At 45.0% G+C, this 21,708-nt stretch overlaps 2 protein-coding genes and 2 long non-coding RNA genes across 8 annotated transcripts in view; 3 read left to right on the plus strand and 1 right to left on the minus strand.

Annotated features, from left to right (window-relative positions):
- The first annotated feature begins 214 nt into the window (after positions 1–214).
- LOC143525266 (protein spire homolog 2) lies at positions 215–6,605 on the plus strand. 4 transcript variants are annotated; one of them, XM_077018979.1, is made up of 16 exons: positions 215–634; positions 708–739; positions 828–989; positions 1,144–1,269; positions 1,555–1,617; positions 1,886–2,050; positions 2,319–2,399; positions 2,550–2,688; positions 2,912–3,036; positions 3,186–3,234; positions 3,391–3,524; positions 3,680–3,793; positions 3,944–4,011; positions 4,091–4,118; positions 4,254–4,381; positions 4,867–6,605. In XM_077018979.1, the coding sequence occupies exons 1-16, from the start codon at positions 370–372 to the stop codon at positions 5,033–5,035; spliced, it is 1,848 nt and encodes a 615-aa protein (XP_076875094.1). In that variant the 5' UTR covers positions 215–369; the 3' UTR covers positions 5,036–6,605. The 4 variants fall into 4 exon arrangements, 2 of the variants coding, with proteins under 2 accessions (XP_076875094.1, XP_076875092.1); XR_013133599.1 differs by having other exon boundaries at positions 216–634; positions 828–998; positions 3,944–4,007; positions 4,867–5,005; XM_077018977.1 differs by having other exon boundaries at positions 216–634; positions 828–998.
- On the minus strand, positions 6,584–20,127 carry LOC143525269 (uncharacterized). The gene is made up of 4 exons (XR_013133603.1): positions 19,956–20,127; positions 8,635–8,766; positions 8,401–8,457; positions 6,584–7,416 (listed from the first exon to the last, which is right to left on the minus strand). It is a non-coding gene; the product is annotated as an uncharacterized LOC143525269 (long non-coding RNA).
- LOC143525268 (uncharacterized) lies at positions 8,636–17,169 on the plus strand. Of its 2 annotated transcripts, none has more exons than XR_013133601.1 (3): positions 8,636–8,788; positions 14,177–14,452; positions 16,522–17,169. It is a non-coding gene; the product is annotated as an uncharacterized LOC143525268 (long non-coding RNA). The 2 variants fall into 2 exon arrangements; XR_013133602.1 differs by having other exon boundaries at positions 14,177–14,440.
- A 62-nt stretch (positions 20,128–20,189) lies between the features above and the next one.
- plcg1 (phospholipase C, gamma 1) overlaps positions 20,190–21,708 on the plus strand; it is a 32,122-nt gene continuing 30,603 nt past the window's right edge. Inside the window, 1 exon segment of the mRNA XM_077018974.1 lies at positions 20,190–20,403. Within this exon segment, the coding sequence (XP_076875089.1) occupies positions 20,190–20,403 (214 nt within the window).

Raw genomic sequence — 21,708 nt, forward strand, 5'->3', positions numbered from 1 at the left:
TGCACGAGGAACACGAAGTGCGTCATGAAGTGGGCGGTTACCGCTGTAACGTCACAACGTGAGGCTGCGCGGGTCCAGCGGGGCTTCCCCATCCAGCGGCGCTTCGTCGCTCCACCGATCTACTCCGATCTAGTCCGATCTACGGCGAGTGGGCGTGGGGGAGCGACACAGGCCGTTTAATTAAAGGACATAGCAGGTGATGGAAATTACGTTTATAACGGCCCGTTGAGGCAATGATCTCTACTTTTATTTGGTGTGTGAGCTCTCGGTTAATGAGATGCATTTGATTTATTTGTGCGTCTTTGATGACGCACAAAATCTAAAGTTTTCTATTTTTCATATTCGGGACATAAACCTGTTTATCATTTAATGTGTACACTTATAATGGAGCGGTCTGATTTTACACCCAGCAAGTGTCCGATATCGTTGAGCGACGTCCTCGGGCTCCAGAATAAGCCCGTGTGCGAGGAGGAAGCGTGGGCTCTGTGCTACCAGCTCTGCTCGCTCCTGGAGCCCACCTTTGGTGTCGGTGGAACTTACGGGACGTGGAAAACTTTCAGACTGCCCGGACCCGAGGGGATCATATTTTCCAGCGACGGCAACATCTCACTCAGGATAGACAACAGTAACACTGGTGCGTTTGGTGTCCTCAGCGCGACGAATTCATCGTGCTGATATTATAGTCATTTGTCCTTTTATTTAAACAGGCGACCAGTACGTGATTGAGACGGAGGATCAGGTAAGTACTTCTGCCTGTTGGATATTCAGTAGCATACCTACCCGAATGATTATCCATTGCGGAACTGGGAACACTATTATTTTAACAGACCGTTGAATACGTGGGTCGTCTGATCTATTCCTGTCTTGACTGGGGCCTCGGAGCAGATGTGGAAAGGGAACTGAGCGAGACTCTGGAATTGCTAGTGTGTCAAATGACTAAAGTGAACATCAGCCTTGACGCTATGCAACCCATGTGCAGCATCTCCGAGGTTATTCAGGTAGCACAGGTCGTAAACCTGGACCATGTCAGTCTGCGATTACTGCAAAAGACATTAGTTCCTTAACCATTGTAGCTTTATACAAAAGTAGTTTTATATTTAAGATGTTCGATTGAAATGCGTTAACTTTTACTGAATCTTATAGGTTTGCGAAGAGCGTCTTTATAACCCAAACCACGCAGCTCAACACTATCAACGCGTATGTTCCATGCTTTACTCGCACACCATTGAGCTGTGTCACTATCTGCAGATCATCCAGCAGACCAGAGAGGTGAGCACGCGATTCTGCCAGGGCACGCGCGCCAGTCCCAGTATTTGTAGACCTGGGCTGAATTTCACTGTTTAGTTTAAGGGGGCACCACTGTCTGATGCCACCACCGTGGAGTGCACCGTTGGGGTGAGGAATACAGATATAACACTTCACCTCCCTTTTTTCTTTTTTTTCTTTTTTTAATCGGTAAAGTTATACAGGGAGCTTATTCATTGGCCGTATAGAAGCAGGGATGTCGACTGGTTTTGAATTTAGTAGTGATCAATAATTTTATTTTCTGTAAAGAGTTTGCAGAAAATGTTCATGGAGTCAGAGACCAGCGTCTTACCTTGTATGACTACTAACTGGGTAAGTGGTTAGTAGACTACGTTTCTGATTACTTGATTCATCTGCAGTTAATTCTAAAAATGTCTTCCATGTTCATATGTTTCTCCTAAGGCTAATGAGCCGTCTTCACTTGTATCTTAGAGTAAATTTCAACAAAGTTGTATTCACATAAAAGGCGATGAAGAAAATTGACAGAAATTGATTGTAGAACACGGTTTATCCAACATTTGCTCTTCTTTAATTCAGAAATGGTGTTTTCCTTAACGTGTACTTCTTTCCTGGCATCCAGGAGTTTGCATGGAAACATCTGGTGCAGGAGTTTAGCAGGGGTGTTGTTTTGCGCCCCTTGAAGAAGACCATGGGCACCAGCAGTCCTGTGCCGGCGGACACGGCACCCTTCAGCCAGCTCTTGCAGGATATCCAGCAGAGACGCTACAAACTCCGCAAGGTCCCGGTGAGCTCCGGCGCCGTCTGTCTGGAGGGTGATGGTGAAGTTGTTGCAACTGCTCGACATGTGAAAAGTGCATACATATTGTCTTGTATTTTCCCTTGGGTAGGTCAATATCAATTAAATTTCATGTGTCATGCAAACCTTTCTATTGATTGAAATCACAGGTGGAAAATTCACTGTGATGATACATAAACTTGAAGTGCTTTGCTGCGGATGGCTGTGGAGTGATTACTGAATCAACACTGAGATGAAGCATTGCTCTTGCCAACAGGCAGGGGGGCGTGGCCGACGGGAAGCCGACCCCCACCAGGCACTGTTGGAGGTCATACGTTCAGGCCCCAAGCTGAGGCCGGTGCGTCCTGGGTGCCGTACGCGTCCTGCGTTCTGTGGTTTGGGTCGTGCTTTCACTCTCAACACTTGCATTCTGTACGGCAAATACTCTGATGGATCCAAGGAAGGAATTACGGTTTAAATTACATGCCGTTTCTCTGTCTCTGCCCAGGTCTCAGAGCGAACCCTAAACACCAGAGCCCAAAATCGTGAAGAGGAGGCCAGTCTGCATGAGCTGCTCATGCAGGAGATCCGCTCCGTGGACCCCATGAAGCTTCTCTCTTCACATAAGAGAAGGCAGTTCTGCAAAGGTACAGAGCTCTGCTGCTGCTAATTCTGACCCTGGAAACCCAACACCCTGTACGCAATCGACCTGCTCGGATGTACTTGACAAGCTCATTATGTTTCCTAGCGAGTTCAAATCTGACATGTTCTATTGGTAGAAAATAAAAACCATTCATCAGATGGAAGAGAAGAGCTGTGATTGGAGTTGATCTCTAAAGATGAGGACTGACTCCTCCTTTCTTGGTGCAGGGTTAGCGCTTGGCGGTACGCATGTAAATCCCCTCATGACCATCTGTGAAGACTCTTCAAATGAAGACTCTTCGTTCTTTCAGAACACTTTTTCCAAGCCTCCCCAACAGGGTGTGCCCCCTAAAGTAAGGCTGAGTATTCACGAGTAATGACATGGCTGGACAAACTGTCTGTCTGAAGCATGTAGCTTTTCATACTCGCACTTAAAGTAAAAAAAAAATAAATAAATAAATAAAAAATTGGGAAAAGCACATAATGACGCCTCTTTCTGTAGGGAGGAATGTGTAAAGTCATTAACGCCCAACAAGAAGACAGTTTTACAGGTAACAGTTTTATAAAGACAAAAGTTAATATTGAAGTAAAATAAACATGCTAGCATGGAGATATAAGATTCATGTGGAGTATTAATGTCCTCTTGGAGATATAAGATTCATGTGGAGTATTAATGTCCTCTTGGTACGGTGTGTCTCAATTTTTAGGTTCTGCTGATGGAACTCTGAAGTTCTTCCCTGCTTTGTCGTCCACTCCGCTGGATCCGTCTCAGGAATGCAGACTTTCCCATCGAAAGCGTCGGGCCAGATCGTTCGCCAGCAGCCGGGATCTCTGCCAGCTCGTGTGTTCTCCTTGATTCTTATTTCTTTTCCTCCTTTGAGGTATTTTCAGACAGGAGCCTGTTTAGAGTGGTGACTGCTCACCTGTGCCTGCTCTCCCTTGGTACCTTCGGTCTGTGGGTTGCTAAGCTTTTATGTTGGTCACTCTCATTGCAAGGCTGCTAAATCCAAGGCTTGTGTTCCCATGACGATTGCTGATGTCATTAACATGCACTACACCAAGGAAGGAAAGTTGAAGGCCATGGCGTGTGAGATGACTCAGAACTGGAGGGTGAGTGGGTTGTGTCCCCGGAGACGTGTGTTGTCGCCACACTTGATTTTATGACTGCAAACTTCCCCTTCAGTATCATCCATAGTAAACTGCGCTGTGCGTCTTGACTCCAGCATGAGCGAGTAGGAAGTGACCTCTTGTGTTCTCCAGGTTTGTTCATGCTGTCAGAAGAAAAGTGTGTATTTCACCTGGCACCTGTCATGTTCTCTTTGCAGTAGGTATGATTCTATCCCCGTTTTGAGCAGATGTGCTGAGCATGGTGCATGCAAGGCTGTTTATTATCTGTTTTGTTGACAGGCTTGTATGTCCAGAGTGCTGTGTTGAGGCAAGTCTTCCTTATGTTTTATGTATCCATTTCAGTTATAGTGCCTCGCATGTGATGTCGAACAAACATGTCTGAGTTTTTTTTTTTATTCAGTCTGTTGTATGGGCATCAATGCATTTCTCTTTTGAACTGAAGATGCACCTGCCCTTCAAATGGTGTGTGAACCTTCCCATAAGCTTCTTTAAGAAGATTGTATTGAATAAAGAAAGTGAACACAGCCAGAGAAAGTTCTGGAATGAGCGCTGGTCATGGGACCCCTCCTGGTGAGTCAGTCACGTACAGGTCCTGTAGAGAGGTATGATCTGGGACTGGTGCAAAATCACAGATATCCATGGAGAGGGTGGGGAATATACAAATTTCATGTTTATTCATGCACACAGGTGTGGTTGTAAGGGTGAGAGGTTTGTGTTGTGAGAATAGAGGCAAGGAGAAAATATGGCTTGGAGAGAAAATGTGAAGCGTGTATGAAGAACCATGTCTTGTACTAATATTCATGGTGATATCAACACTTTAGTTCAAGGAAACTTAACTGAGCTTTGTGACAGATGATTGTATTTACTAATCTTGGAGTGGAAAAAAATCCATGCATGATTAACACAAATGACTAGTTTGAATAAAGATTCATTGCTGGCTTAACCAGAACATGTACTGGGTTTTCCATGTGGCTGTAAAGCCGAACATGGTGGTGTTAATTGATTCACTGGTGTGTGTGTGTGTGTGTGTGTGTGTGTGTGCTTGCTTGCTTCAGGGTTCCTCTGGTTCTCGAGGCTCCTCTTCCCACAGCTGTCACTCTACACCGTCTGGCCATGAAGGGCTGGCACAGTCAGGCTGTCTGCTTGGGCTGCCAGAGCCTTCTGCTGCAGGCTTTGGACTCTGTGCTGTCCCGTTACCCAATCAGAACCCATCAGGAGATATGACTCTGTGCTGTCCCGTTACCCAATCAGAACCCATCAGGAGATATGACTCTGTGCTGTCCCGTTACCCAATCAGAACCCATCAGGAGATGTGACTCTGTGCTGTCCCGTTACCCAATCAGAACCCATCAGGAGATGTGACTCTGTGCTGTCCCGTTACCCAATCAGAACCCATCAGGAGATGTGACTCTGTGCTGTCCCGTTACCCAATCAGAACCCATCAGGAGATGTGACTCTGTGCTGTCCCGTTACCCAATCAGAACCCATCAGGAGATGTGACTCTGTGCTGTCCCGTTACCCAATCAGAACCCATCAGGAGATGTCTGCCTGGCTGGCGTTCTTCCTTGCTTTCACTTTGTTCTGACCCAGCATGCCAGTCATTGAAAATGGATGCTGGGCCAATTTATTTTTCTGTTTCTAACAAATCATTGGATGATTTTTTGTTGTTTTTAATTTCCGCACCTGAAGGAGCTTGAGCTTGTTCCTCAGCACTGTTCTGTTCTTTAGCTGCATGTCACTTTGTGCGTTTTGCGTCCTGTTGTTGTTAGTTGGCAATTCACAATGGCATTCACTCAGCCGGTTCTATTTAAAATTTCTTTTTAAAAATATTTTTTTATCCTCAGAATGGAAATAAATATTTAATATTTTTCATATTTGGTGTGCTGACGGTGTCGTGCTATACTAGGCCCTGTTCCTTGGGTCATTTCTGCACTTTGGGCTGAATGGGGGGGGGGGGGGTAGAAATAGGGGTTTAATACTGAACCAACACAAGCACATGGTGCATATGGAAGATTGTAAACATTAAGGTCATGAATATGCATGCATTAGAAATTGTCACATTGCTAATTTGGGCCTTAGCAAAAACAATATTTCAACCTTTTGAGTCTCACGGGAATCCTCAGACACCTGCTCCAACCAGCAAATGACCTGCTGAGCTGAATGAATGCTTTAAAGGGGAAATGACTTCAAGGAGTTTACTTCAATTACATCAAGTTTTTGTTTGATGGACCAGATGGCTGGGTTCATGGTGGCTTGGTACTCCATGTGTAGATAGATCAGGTCAGGCTGCAGTACGGCAGGGAAGGTGTAATGATGGTAGTTGGCATTAAGAATTGGCTCGCTCAACCTTTGTTGTAAATGATCTACAAACCAGTTCTGCCAGATTTCTGGGTAACACTTTTTCTTGATAAAGTGGTAGAGGAAGACCATGGTCTGTGTGTTGGACAAGTAAAGAATGATGACTAGCACTCGCCTGATTAAAAACCATGTGCAGTGGAGAAATATATTGTTGCATCATCTTTTGTATTTGGAATTAAACATTTATTTGCAAATAAAGGGAAAATATGTAGGTTTCTAATTGTGTATGTTACTTTTCTCTGTTAAACAGTTAAACATTGCTTTAATACTAGATCAAGGTTTTGGTTTCACCAAAAGTACTGTATCTGCTTGACAGTAAAAATAATGCTAAGATAGTTATAGCCTAATAATTCTTTAATGTCACTGTAGAAAAAACCACAGGTGAAGGTTCTGGTTCCGACCTTCACGCTTACATCCAGACTGATCATCCTCTGCCATTTGATTTTTGTGTCCTGCAATTAGAGTCGTTTTAAATACATTTTTTTCTTTTATATATTTTACTTGGCCAGTTCATATTGTATGCTTTTATTTCTGTTTATGTAAAGCATGCATTTAACTTTATCTTCCATGGCCAAACCATGCATTTGTGTAATATATATTTGTAGGATGTTTTGGTGAAATGTGCTATGAATTTCACAGTTGATTGATTTGAGCTTCACCTGTAACTTCAGATTGATTTGAGGTTTTTGTCTGCATTCCAGACTGTATATACAGGAGCATGTTCAGTAGGGAGAAGGACTCAAGTTACTTGAGTGGTGCACAGCTGTTCAATAACATTTCTACCTGCATCTCTTAGACCATTCTTATATTTCTTAATCACACAACAGGACAATTATGGGATCACAGAGACACTGTCCGGTGTGACCAAATTCATTAAATACACTCACCGGCCACTTTATTATGTACACCTTGCTAGTACTGGGTTGGACCCCTTTTGCCTTCAGAACTGCCTTAATCTTTTGTAGCATTGATTCAACAAGGTACTGGAAACATTCCTCAGAGAGTCTGGTCCATATTGACATGATATCATCACACAGTTGCTGCAGATTTGTCGGCTGCACATCCATGATGCGAATCTCCCGTTCCACCACATCCCAAAGGTGATCTATTGGACTGAGATTTGGTGACTGTGGAGGCCATTCGAGTACTGTGAACTCATTGTTGTGTTCAAGAAACCAGTCTGAGATGATTTGAGCTTTGACATGGCATGTTATCCTGCTGGAAGTAGCCATCAGAAGATGGGTACACTGTGGACATAAAGGGATGGACATGGTCAGCAACAATACTCAGGTAGGCTGTGGCGTTGACACAATGCTCAATTGGTACTAATGGGCCCAAAAATGGGCCAGGAAAAGTTCCCCTACACCATTGCACTAGCACCACCAGCCTGAACCGTTGACACAAGGCAGGATGGATCCATGCTTTCATGTTGTTGATGTCAAATTCTGACCCTACCATCCAAATATTGCAGCAAAAATCGAGACTCATCAGACCAGGCAATGTTTTTCCAATCTTCTATTGTCCAATTTTGGTGAGCCTGTGCAAATTGTGGCCTCAGTTTCCTGTTCTTAGCTGACAGGAGTGTCACCCTGTGTGGTGTTCTGCTGCTGTAGCCCATCCACCTTAAGGTTCAACGTGTTGGGCATTCATAGATGTTCTTCTGCATGCCTCGGTTGTATCAACTGTTGCATGTTGTATGTACAGTTGCTGTTCTATCAGCTCGGACCAGCCTGGCCATTCACCTCTGACCTCTGACATCAACAAGGCATTTGTGGCCATAGAACTGCCGCTCACTGGATTTTTTTTCTTTTTTTCGGACCATTCTCTGTAAACACTAGAGATGGTTGTGCGTGAAAATCTGAAATACTCTGACCAGCCCATCAGACACTTAATCAGACACGTAATTATGCTGCCGTTCATCTGATGAGTTTTCAGTGGTAATGAGTAATTTTCAGTATAATTTCAGTTTTGTGCGAGTGCTGAATCTAGGGGTTTAGGGAAGGAGGATGTAATTGCCTTTTATATTCTTTCTCTTCCTAAACTGTGTGAGAGAGTCTGTTTTATTGCTGAAAAGATCATGATTAAGACCATGATTAACCTTTAAAAGCTACAACATTGCCTACAACCAAATCTGTAAAACGAATGTTTTTGAACTTTTAACATTGTTGGGTGTCAATAGAGAGATTCAAGATGGTTCAGACTGATGGACAGAGGTGAAGGTGCTTACAGACCTCCACGCGTTAAGCTCCCAGTGACCACTCTGATCCTCCCTCTGGTCCGTCTTCTGCCTGATGGGAGTCATGTTACAGTCTTAATACATACTGTAAATGCAATATCCACACAGATTGCATATTCACTATTACCACACTGTCCAATGCATTTGACAAAGGATGAAGACCTTAGCCTTCTATAAGTTTGTGTTGCATGTCCTTATGCACATGTACCACCAGAGGGCGCTCTCTCACCATGAGATGTTGTGCCTGGAACAGAGCAGAGGCGGAAGGACTAAGCAGCGTTTTTCTGCTGCATGCGGTCATCGTGGTTCACTTTGGCTCCCGCTGGAACGCCCAGCACTGCTCAGGATCCTGCAGCTCTTCCTTATAGTCCAGACATACAACAGTAAGTGAATGTGCAGTGTGTATCTGCCTTCCGGAAAACTCCGGCAGATTTATTTCACCCCAAGAGAGAGCTGGGCTTGTCACTGGCTAGCGTTGTCACCTTTTCTCAGTCCAGTGATCTCTGCAATCTTTCACTGAACTACTACATGCACCTTGGTATGGCCCATGCGCTCTGAATGCCTCTGCTCTTCATCCTCTTCCTCTCTGCCCACGCGTTTAACTTCCTTTCAAATTATGGTGTTTAGATCTTTGGCCTTTCACTGTTGAGCTCTCTCTCTCTCACTGCCTGATGTAATTACAGAGCATATTTTTAGCTCTGCAGTTATTTTTTAATTCCAACTCAACAGACAAACAACAGTAACAGTGCATGTATATAAGTGTGTATAAGGGACTGTGTGTTTGAGTGTGTGTGCGTGTGTGCTTCTGCGTATGATGGTCTAACTCATATGGTGGAGTTGTTTATTCTGTGCCACTGTTTTGAGTGTGGTCACACACACACACACACACACACACACACACACACACACACAGTACTGTGTCACTGGGCGTATCGTGGGTGCGTTGTGCTCTGGAAGTGCTGGTTCCACTGATTCTGCCCGTCTTCAGGGCCAGGATAAAAAAGGAATGTGTGTGTGTGTGTGTGGGGGGGGGGGGTAATAAACCTCCACTGATCATGGGGGTGTGTGCGGTTATAATAGACATGCACTACCTTTCAGTACAGGGTATAGTAATGTACAAGACACAATAAAAACAGACAGAAAGGAATAACACACACACACACACCTGACCATGTATACACGCTACTCACAAAACGTTATAGGGATATTTGGCTTTGGGTGAAATTTCAGGATGAACCTTAAATGCACTCTGATCTTTACAGGTGAACTTAATGTGACCACCTCTAAACTTCTCAATACACATGCCCAAATGTTCAGTTTTTCAGTACTTTTTGCACAACTTACTGTTCTCTAACATGGAGCTTAACAGCAAAATTCACAACAGGTGTTTGATTCATGAATCGACCATCAAATCAGTCCATGACAATATACTTTCTGGTTCAATTTGAGTTCAATTAAAAAAGGCATTTTAACAATCCTCCTCACCATGCTGTTCACATTTTGACATCATGAGACTAAGAGAACACCTAACAACTGATCAACAGTACCTCGCCATTGAGAGGTTTCACACAGGATGTTCTCAGACGGAAGCCACTGAGTTTATGATGTCATCCGCAGTTTGCCACAGAGATACAGAGATGCCACACAAATGGCACAATTTAGGGAGGTGTGAGGCTCACAAGTGTCATGTCAGACCTTTCGATACCTTTCTGCGGGCTAGACGACCTACAAGGCACACCAGGCACAGGCGTCATCGACTAGCATGGGTCAAGAGCCTTTGGTGGTGGTGGTTGTGTTGCAGTGTGGGCATGTGTGTCTAGTCAATACAGAACTGCCATACACTTTGTGACAAGCCCATGCTACTTGAATAACATCATCAGTCCAGTCATTGTGCCTCTGCATGAACAACACAAACCTGATTTCATCTTCATAGATGACTGCTCCAGCTCATGGAGGTCACATCATTACGCTGGAGACTGGGGTTCCTCAGATGGAGGAATTTCTGCATTTTCTCCAGACCTGAATCCCATAGAAATCCTGCAGGGTCAGCTGAGTCACCGTGTGAAGGCTCGTAACTCTGTACCCCAGAACCTCAATGACCTGAGGGTCCTTCAAAAAGAGTGGGATGTCATGTCTTAGACAATAAGTCGACTTGTGAACAGCATGAGACATCATTGTCAAGCTGTAATTAATGCTCAAGGGCACGTGACAAGTTATTGAGACATTTTTTGGGGGTATACACACCACTGTTGTTGGCTTTTGTTTCACTAAATTATTTGAGCCATTGCATACTTCTACATAAATGCCCTACTTTCCTGATTTAATATCTCTGTAACTTATTTTCCATCAATTTCACCCGAAAGCCAAATATCCCTACATTTTTGTGAGCAGTGTATATACACATAAATTTGAACACACTTCCGTGAGGACTCAAAAAGCAAAAAGAAATGTGCATCAGAAACTCAGTAGTGTATACTCTACACTACTCTACTACTCTACTACTGTACCATTCTACTACTGTACCACTCTACACTACTACTCTACACTACTCTACTACTCTACACTACTGTACCACTCTACAACTCTACCACTATACTACTCTACAGTACTCTACCACTCTACTGCTCTACCACTACTGTACCACTCTACTACTCTACTACTGTACCACTATACTACTCTACACTACTGTACCACTCGACTACTGTACCACTCTACAATTCTACCACTACTACTCTACAGTACTCTACCACTCTACTGCTCTACCACTACTGTACCACTCTACTACTGTACTACTCTACTACTGTACCACTATACTACTCTACACTACTGTACCACTCTACTACTTTACTACTGTACCACTATACTACTCTACAGTACTCTACAGTACTCTACCACTCTACTGCTCTACCACTACTAATGTACCACTCTACTACTGTATTCTATTAATCTACTACTATACTCTACCTCTCTACTACTATACCACTATACTACTCTACAGTACTCTACTGCTCTACCACTACTACTGTACCACTCTACTACTGTACTACTCTACAATACTCTACTACTCTACACTCCTCTACTACTCTACACTGCTCTACCACTGTACTACTGTACCACTATACTACTCTACCACTATACTACTCTACAGTACTCTACCACTCTACTACTGTACCACTCTACTACTATACCACTACAGTACTCTACCACTCTACTGCTCTACCACTGCTACTGTACCACTCTACTACTGTACTACTCTAATACTGTACCACTATACTACTCTACAGTACTCTAGCACTCTACTGCTCTACCACTACTACTGTACCACTCTACTACTGTACTACTCTACTACTGTACCACTCTGCTACTCTACCACTGGACTACTGTACCACTTTACTACTGTACTACACTACTACTGTACCACTATACTACTCTACACTACTGTACCACTCTACTACTGTACCACTCTACTACTATACCACTATACTACTCTCCAGTACTCTACCACACTACCACTATTACTGTACTACTCTACTACTGTACTACTCTACTACTTTACCACTATACTACTCTACAGTACTTTACCACTCTACTGCTCTACCACTACTACTGTACCACTCTACTACTGTATTCTATTAATCTACTACTATACTCTACCACTCTACTAATATACTCTCCCACTCTACTCCTCCTCCTCTCCACTACTCTACTCTACATCTCCACTACACCACTCTACTCTATCACTCTACTACTTTACCACTCTCCTACTCTACCACTATACTACTGTACCCCACTACTCTGTTGTACAACTATACTGCTCTACCACTCTACCATACTACTGTATGACTGTAGTCTACCACTCTCTACCACTCTAGTACTCTCCCACTATATTCCACTACTCTACCTCTCTACTACTCCTCCACTCTGCTCTGCCACTCAACTACTCCACTCTACTTCTCTGCTCTACCACTCAACTACTCTACTTACTACTCTACAACTCTACCACTCAACTACTCTACTTACTACTCTACAACTCTACCACTCAACTACTCTACATACTACTCTACCACTTTACTATTCTGCTCTACCACTTGACTTCTCTACCACTATACCTCTCTACTACTCTACCACTATACTCCACTAGTCTACTCTACCTCTCTACTCCAGTACCACTGTACAACTCTACTACTTTTCTCTACTACTCTACTACTCTACCACTCTACTATTCTATTCTACTACTCTACCACTCCACTAATACTACTCTACTTTTCTACTTCATAGAGTGTTCACACATACAGAGGCATATTCATTTATGTTTCAAAGTACCTAGTACCTTTGTGTAGATGAGCAAGAAAGATAAGACAGGAAGAGAAACATACAGCGAGGAACAAGAGGAAGAGTTAAATTTCTTGCTAAATAAAGAAAAAAGGTGTAATGGATTTTTTGGAGTTACTGATAACACTTGAATTAACATATAATAAAATATTAAAATAAAAACAATTAAAAAACCTGATTATTTCTCCTTGATCACCCCTCTCCAACCCCCCCACCCCCCTTGTCCTAGCTGACACCCAGGGAGTGTAATGGGAGGGTGGAGGGAGATGCCCACCCAGTGGAGCACATCCGACTGTCCCCACATCTGGATGGACAGGGACTGTGTAGTGGAGGTTAAATTCCTGGCAAAAGACTCCATCCACTACTTCAACAAGATCCCTGTTGAGAAGAGGGTGTGTGTGTGTGTGTGTGTGTGTGTGTGTGTATAGAGGATGTTTGTACAGACAGGTGATCCAGCCCCATAAGATCCTCTCAGCTTTGTCTAAGGGGACCTCTGTTTCCTGCTTTTGCTGGCAGTCACAAAAGCACGCGTACACACACACATACATACAGACACACACATACAGATACACACACATCCATACACACTTTCACACACATGATCTCTCTCATACAAACACACAAGCACACAGTAATAATTTTTTGGCAATCTAGCAACCACAACTGCAGTACTTTAGTTGACACACATTAACATGCACACACATACTGGCACTATTATGTGTGAGAACACACACACACACACACACACACACACACACACATTCCACCTGGTGTTGGGTTTAGAACAGGAAGGAAAGGCCACCTGGTTCTGAAGTGTATGTAGCAGCTTAGAGACACAATACAATCGGCATCTTCACACAACACATCTGAACATTGTTACATTTTTGCTTGTCAGTACTTCAGTAGTAGTAAGTCAGTAGTTTTGCTTGTGAATAGTTCAGATTTTGTGGTTTGCTTGTCAGTAGTAGTGAGAAGTTCAGGTTTTGTGGTCTGTCAGTAGTAATAATGCAGGTTTTGTGGTTTGCTTGTCTCTAGCTGGTAACCTGCTGTTTCATGAGCTTTGTGGTCTTATTTCTCCATAGTTCGCAGCCTTTCTCTTTTCTCTTACTATGCAGGCATGTATAAATGGCCTGTGTGTGAGTGCTTGACGTGTGTGTGTGTGTGTGTGTGTGTGTGTTTGACTGATTGAACAGTGCACTGCAGGCCAGTGTTCGGGTCAAGTGGTCACACCTCAGGATTGTGGTTCTCATTTTCTCACTCTCAGTCTCTCAGCCTTTTAAAATTATGCAATCAAGTCCAACATCATCAAAGCATAGAAAATGCAATTTCAGATTTTAAATTGTGGTAGAATATACTCTTAAAATAAAAACAAAATATATAGTGTAAACTTTAATAACAACAATGAGAATTTGGTTGTCTTTTATCGTCTCTCCCTGTAGCTGAGAATTCCAGCAAAGATCCTCTCCTCCAGCAGAGTGAACTGAGCTGTTCCTTTCCTCTGTAACCACCAGAGGGCACCACCCAAAACTTTTGAGAAATCCCTGCAGAATCTGCAGAAGATTCGCAGAACAAGCAGACCTCCAAACTCCACCACCCGGAGCACCTGGACCATCTGGACCATCTGGACCTGTGCAGCTCCACGGCCTGAGGAGAAACAGCACATGGCGGTGGAACTGTGGACCGTGGCTGTCGGAGCAAACTAGGTGTTTGAAAAGGTCTTTGATATGAGATTTTATTTAATAGGAAATATTTAATTAATATGTATAAACTGAGCAAAGGCAGTCGTATGTGCTGACGAGGAGTGTCAAGCGCAGACAACGGCAATCCTAAGTGTGTTTGAGTCAGAACCAAGAGCCAAAGATCTCAATGATGTGGTTGATCACATGGTTTCAGCCATAAGTACACTTTGATAACACCAAGGCAACTCGGACAAACTACAGTAGCTGACCTGCTTGCTGAAGGTGTTTAGGTTTCACTGGACAGATAAGATTTGAAACCCACCACCCAAGTGAGCAGGCACTGTTCCTACTGTACCATGCTACAGAGATCCTGCTGGTGAACTCGCCGCTCAGAGGGTGTCTGTTAGGTTTACATGCTGGTTTGTTATAGCGGAGACATTGGATCTGTGACAGGGTCATTCAGACCTGCCACCACCATTATGAAGGTTAACAACACGTGTGTCATTTCTGTCGTCATCGACTTCATGGCATCAACAATGCTGCATTGTATTATAATCAGCTGGTTGAGGTACTGTGGACAAACAAGGTCTGGAGAGGGAAGGTCCTCTTTACTGTGGGAAATCGGTCAGAGCTGTGCAGCTGCAGGGGAAGGAGGGGCCCGGCTCCTCCAGAAACAATGGGGCTTGTTTGTGTGCCAGAGTGGAGCCTGTCCCAGCAATTCTCCCCTGTGGGGGTGAGGGGGCGGAGCCTGTCCCAGCAGTCCTCCCCTGTGGGGGTGAGGGGGCGGAGCCTGTCCCAGCAGTCCTCCCCTGTGGGGGTGAGGGGGCGGAGCCTGTCCCAGCAGTCCTCCCCTGTGGGGGTGAGGGGGCGGAGCCTGTCCCAGCAGTCCTTCCCTATTGTGGTGAGGGGAGGGCGGAGTCTGTTCTAGCAGTCATCCCCTGTGGGGGTGAAGGGAGGGCGGAGCCTGTCCCAGCAGTCCTCCCCTGTGGGGGGTGAGGGGGCGGAGCCTGTCCCAGCAGTCCTCCCCTGTGGGGGGTGAGGGGGCGGAGCCTGTCCCAGCAGTCCTCCCCTGTGTGGGGTGATGGGAGGGTGGAGTCTGTCCCAGCAGTCCTCCCCTGTGGGGGTTGAGGGGGCGGAGCCTGTCCCAGCAGTCCTCCCCTGTGGGGGGTGATGGGAGGGTGGAGCCTGTCCCAGCAGTCCTCCCCTGTGGGGGGTGAGGGGGCGGAGCCTGTCCCAGCAGTCCTCCCCTGTGGGGGGTGAGGGGAAGGTGGAGCCTGTCCCAGCAGTCCTCCCCTGTGGGGGGTGAGGGGGCGGAGCCTCTCCCAGCAGTCCTCCCCTATTGTGGTGAGGGGAGGGCGGAGCCTGTCCCAGCAATCGTTCAGTGGGGGTGAGGGGAGTGCGGAGTCTGACAGCCCATGGGACTGCAGACCGGATGAGGGTCAGCGTTGGCCCACTGTTATCAGAACACCTCTGGGGGTCTTTTGGGAGAAAGTCCCTGCTGTGGCACAAAGGGTGCAGGAACCAGCCTGTCCAGCAGGGTGCAGTGCACTTCAGCATCGGAAAACCATGGGAGAATTCCCCCATTGGGGTGGGTGTGTGTGTGTGTGTGTGTGTGTGTGTGTGTGTGTGTGTGTGTGTGTGGTGGTGGTGGTGGTTAGGTTTTAATTAACTTATTTTGTGAAACATGCTTTTAATGACACACCAGTCTTACCTCTAGCAGGACGCGTTAAGACACTCCGTCCTGCTATATTTGTGTCTCCCACTCGTGACTTTAGTATACGGGATTCACAATAAAAATATATTTTTAATTATTAAAATTCAGTGCTTATATTGCAGTATGCACATTTGTACAGTGTGTGTGTATATGTGTACAGTGATTATACTGTGTGTGTATACATTTGTACAGTGTGTGTGTACCTGATTCTTTTACACTGTGCTAGTGCTTTAATGTTCCTTTGCCAGCACTGCCTACCTCAATAGATGCTAGAAAAAAGAACACAGTTTTGGTCCTTTAATAGCAAAGTCTGGCCCTGTACCTCACACCACTGATTGTATTTCGAGAGATGTTTAGAGTTTCAGAGTGAACTGTGATCCTGGCTGTGCAGGGCCTCACAATGACCAGGGCGTCCACACGTTCCCCTCCGGCAGAGGCACCCTGGACGTGACTGTCCGGTAGGACAGTGGACCTCTCACTGGGATGCAGCACCAGTAACATAACAGGTTACAAATGTTTTGAAGTCAAAAGCTCACACGTTACCCAAAATAAACCCTGCCTTGTCTGACATGTGCTGGGGTTTGTATTATCATGTACAAAATGTAATATGCTGATAACATTTGTAAATGTATTAACACTTTATACATACATTTTATTTGGGGATTTATCTGTTGAAGGGAAATGGTAACCAGATATATCAATATATCCCATATTCAAATAAACCTGAAGACTGAAACAAAAAGCTAATACACTATATTGCCAAAAGTATTCGCTCACCCATCCAATTTATCAGAATCAGGTGTTCCAATCACTTCCATGGCCACAGATGTATAAAATTAACCATCTAGGCATGCAGACTGTTTTTGCAAACATTTGTGAAAGAATGGGTCACTCTCAGGAGCTCAGTGAATTCCAGCATGGAACTGTGATAGGATGCCACAACAAATCCAGTTGTGAAATTTGATTGGACACTATTGGTAACGTTATTTGCTACAGTGCGGTGGTCCTGGGAGCGGTGGATACGTTTCCTCTGGGATGTCACGCTGCAGTAAAATAGCAGTACGGCAAGCCCAGTGTGGGGCTACGCTGGAGACATGGGGGCTCACCGGCCAACAGAGTGGTGGACTTCAGGAAGAGTGTCTGGATCATGCGATTATAGTGACAGTACAGCAGGCACACAAGGCGGGATTATTTATATGGTGGATTTCAAACACACAGCCATTCAATGTGCTTTAGCGTAGGAAAGTTAAGAACAGAAATCCAGTGTCTCAGCAGAAAGAGAAGGACGTAGGTACACACAGCGGGCGTAGGGCAGTCTGGAAAGCCTGAGAGCTTCACAATATGTAACAGTTTTCCGGATCTATGAGGCCATGGTGCTGCTCCTGGGTTCAAACAGGGCGTGCAGGACATCACCACTGCTCACACACACACCGTCCAGTGGCCCTCAGGTGAAATGATCCCTCAACACTGACCATAGTGTGCAGAGTGTAGTAAAACATTCCAAATTACAGTCATTAATAGATTAATACGCACATCACTTTGCCTTTTTGAATGGTAAACTCCTAGTCCCATGAAGTTTTTAAAATCAAACACTAAGTTTTAACGTGAATTTGTGCAACTTTTATCAATTTTCCAGTCATTGTCTTGTTTTTCATTAAGTGTTTTTTCTGCACGCTGGCTGCAGTGATGTCAGTGCAGCGGGTCAGGTAATGCCCAGTCAAAAGACCGCAGCTTGTAGTAAAAACAGGAACAATAAAATCAGGCCTTTTAATTTTAGCAGTGCAATGCAGCAAAGGATCTCAACGTCAGGAGAGCAACTACTTGCAAAAATTAAAACATGTAGTTTGCTAAATCTAAATGTGTATTTTACTGAATTCAAGTGTATAGTTTGCTCAATCTAATTGTGTAGTTTGCTAAATCTAAGTGTGTGTTTAGCTGAATATAAGTGTGTAGTTTGCTACAGGGTTGCGATGCCTTACAGGGTGAACGTTGGCCTCCTCTGTGCCACTCTTCTCTTCCTCGGTGCAACGGCGGGTGTACGATGTGCTTTTGTGGTTGTGGTTTGACTTTTCGTGAGAACTCTGCAAAGATGTGCAGCAAATGATGATGCACTGAAGAATATGATGTGTTAATTGTGCTAGAAATTAATGATGAGAAATTTATAAAAATGATGAGAAATTTATACGTTTCTCATGTCTGTCATTACCAGCGCGGGTTTTTCACTCAGAAACGTTTATATTATTATAGCGTAAAGCCATAGTTTGACGACTTTGTTTATATTATTATAGCGTAAAGCCGAAGTTTGGTGACTTTGTTTATATTATTATAGCGTAAAGCCGTAGTTTGGCGACTTTGTTTATATCATTATAGCGTAAAGCCGTAGTTTGGCGACTTTGTTTATAGCGTAAAGCCGACGTTTGGCGACTTTGTTTATATCATTATAGCGTAAAGCCGAAGTTTGACGACTTTGTTTATATCATTATAGCGTAAAGCCGTAGTTTGGCGACTTTGTTTATATTATTATAGCGTAAAGTCGTAGTTTGCTGATTTTAATGTTTTGGTCTCTGGAACATCTAGAATGTGTAGGCCCCTTAACTGAGGCCATATGCCAGTTTTTGTCATTGCTGGCTACTGTAAATCACAATATGCTATTAAAGCTAAATCAAGTAAATATTTAATCACATATGCACCGGTTACATTATCCCACAGTTCAGAGACAGTTCTCTGTTCACATACGCCGGTCTGCTGATCGCAGGGTCTATCTGGCCATGCACAGTAATCGGGTAGGCGCTCATAGAGCCTCGTGAACCTCGTTTTACTTTTATTGTACCTTTAAATATATGGGTGACTAAGTTTCTTGGGAAATAATTTCAGGTATTTTCAGTAAGAGCTAGTCCAGAATGAGTGCCGAGGTAAACTCTTTAGAATAAACAAATGTTACGGCTTGGTTTGTGACTGAGAGAGCTCTTTTGAAGGCTGTAAGAGCAGAAAGTTACCGCTGTGTCTTTAAGAGGCCGCACTCCGTAGCGCTTTGTGGAGCTGAAGGGCTCGGCTGGGGGAAGGGCTGCACCCAGCCTCAAACCCACTGTGCATATGGCCAAATCCATGGCGGATAAGTGCACGCCGAGGACAATCTGCGCGGCTCTTCTGGGGACTCAGACGCACGGTGCCCGTCGCAGGATGATATAATCTGGAATAAGGGCAGTGGATCTGTGGACGTGGGCCGGAGATGCGCGGCACCGAGATTGCGGTGATACTCCGTGTTCGTCTTTTGTTGTGCTCTCGCGTGCCAGTTGCGTTTCTAAACGGTAAGGCCGTTTTAGGACGAACAGAACACCGAACCGTACTTTAACATGCTAGTAAACACAACCATACTTTCATTTTGTTGTATATTCTTTTACTGAAAAAAAATAACCAATGTAAATGAATCATAACTGCCCGATTCAGTAAAGAAATCAGTTTTTAATTGCCTGTTGGCAAAACAATTCAGACGTTAAAGGTGTTGATAAGTGACTATGGTGGGACGGTTTATGTCGGAACGAGATGATATTCGGTGTTAACCCGGTTTTCAGTCGAGACCAGCCTTCACGTAAACGCTCCGTGATGTACGTACGTGTACCGACAGCTCGCCGATCACACACGCACACGCACACACGGAGCGTCACGGTATCTCCGTGTGTCATCTAATGTCAGTCTGGTGTCGGTGTAAGAGACCTGCACACCTTCGGTGTTGGGCAGCCCAGCTTCCCCAACATCTGACGTTAGTCTTCAGCCGTAGCCTACGCCTCATAACCGACACGACACCGAACCGCCGGAGCTACTTACACATCATGGAGTAAATGACACCAGCAGCTCGCGTTGGTCCCGAACAAATCGCTTCAGCACGCCGGTATCCGGTGTGACGGTGATTATCAGGACCGTCCTGCTAGTTTTGCTCTGTTTTCCGTAAGCAAAATGTGGTGAAGCTCGGTTCTCTTTCTTTTCTTAGGTGTCCTAGTCAGGCCCAGGAGGCTCTAAATTGTTCTGGGAGGAAAGGGACAACAAACGGGGGAAATACACATGGCTGCGAGCGCTTTCTTTTCTAATGGACCGGTTCCATGGACGCCGAGCGACACGGAGATGAACAATGTTTACCGCGACCTGGAACTGGGGACGGTATTAACTCTCTTTTATTCCAAGAAGTCCCAGAGACCAGAGAGGAGGACGTTTCAAGTGAAACTAGAGACAAGGCAGGTTGTCTGGACCAGGGGCACGGACAAAATCGAGGGAGAAAGTAAGTATTGCTCCAAGTGCTTTCAGTTTCCGTGGAAAGTCCAGTCTGACTACGGGACTGGAGTCCAGATGAATCGGAACATACCGTCACCACGCACGTCATTCGCCGGTCCCCGTCGCTTCTGCACGGTTTACACACATCTTGACGTTTGCTCGTTGTTTTCGGGTCTCTCCCATTTAACGTCTTGTGCGTGGACTACCGTGGACATGACGTGTACAGGTACGACTCCAGATGCATGACGTCATGCTGGAACAGGTTTTTGACATACGATAAGACGCCGAACAAACACGTCCCGTCATTTTAAGAGACCCGCAGACCGGACAGCCCAGTCCGTTTCCGAGCGTGTCATCGCTTCCATAATTATCGTATACAATTATAGGCGCGCAGACGGCGGTTCGGGCCCGCATGTTGCTGGAGGACACGCACAATGCGGGCGGAAATGTGCCGACACGCTGACGTTGTGGGGAATGTGGTCACATAACATTAGGCGGTAAATATCACCGCGGCGTCCGCGCGCCTCGCGCAACCCCGCCGCGCGGCAGGATGCCTCGCGCACTGCCGCACGCGCCGGATGCAGCAGCGGAGAGGGGAACCGGGCCACGGCGAGATTCTTTTCCTTTGCCTTTTGTTTGTTGGCTAATCGTCTCTTTGAAATACGCTTTTCGAATATGTTATTTCATAGCTGACGTTGATGCATTAGCGAGGTGGTTTACAGCGCACAGAGGCGGAAGCGGTGGCCTGCAGTTAAGAAATACGGTCCTGCTTCTCATGCCGAACTATTCCGTCGGATAGGTTTATGTATTTGTTTATTTATGTAGGTTTATGTATTTATTTATAAATTAACATGCATCTCTGCGTAGTTACATTAGCTTGCCGTCTTTACGAAATCAAAACCCCTCAGAGGAACGTCTACCCGTGTATGCCTGGCCCGGCCACTAAAGTAAAGTCGGTATATTTAGGAGTTTTGCTGTGAAATAACAACCATCACGCGCGTTCTAGATGCTGTACAGTCACGTGCGTAGAGGATCCTGACAACCTTAGACTGTTATAACTGGCACGGAGGAGAGAGACGATATGCTTGTAGGCCGTTTCTTTTTATTTTTAAAAGCCTCTTTTACAGATCCCAAAGTTTACTGCCAATTGCATGTGATCCAAATCAGGCCTTTAAGGTTACATTTACCGTTTAGGCTACACTTACTGCTATAATAGAATCATCCAGTGCACCCTAATGGCTATGTCTGTTATATCAATGAATCTTAATCCTGTATTGTAACTTTGTGTCAGATGTTGGGATGTCTCTGGGCT

The sequence above is a fragment of the Brachyhypopomus gauderio genome, chromosome 10 (assembly GCF_052324685.1).
Source record: "Brachyhypopomus gauderio isolate BG-103 chromosome 10, BGAUD_0.2, whole genome shotgun sequence".
Classification (NCBI taxonomy): Eukaryota; Metazoa; Chordata; class Actinopteri; order Gymnotiformes; family Hypopomidae; genus Brachyhypopomus; species Brachyhypopomus gauderio.

Bases quoted from the DNA above. Each gene is read 5' to 3' on its own strand.
- LOC143525266 (XM_077018977.1), top strand. From the start codon at position 370: ATGTGTACACTTATAATGGAGCGGTCTGATTTTACACCCAGCAAGTGT. The intron at 3,794-3,943 runs GTGAGTGGGTTG...TGTGTTCTCCAG, and splicing joins AGATGACTCAGAACTGGAGG to GTTTGTTCATGCTGTCAGAA. The intron at 4,382-4,866 runs GTGAGTCAGTCA...TGCTTGCTTCAG, and splicing joins TGGTCATGGGACCCCTCCTG to GGTTCCTCTGGTTCTCGAGG.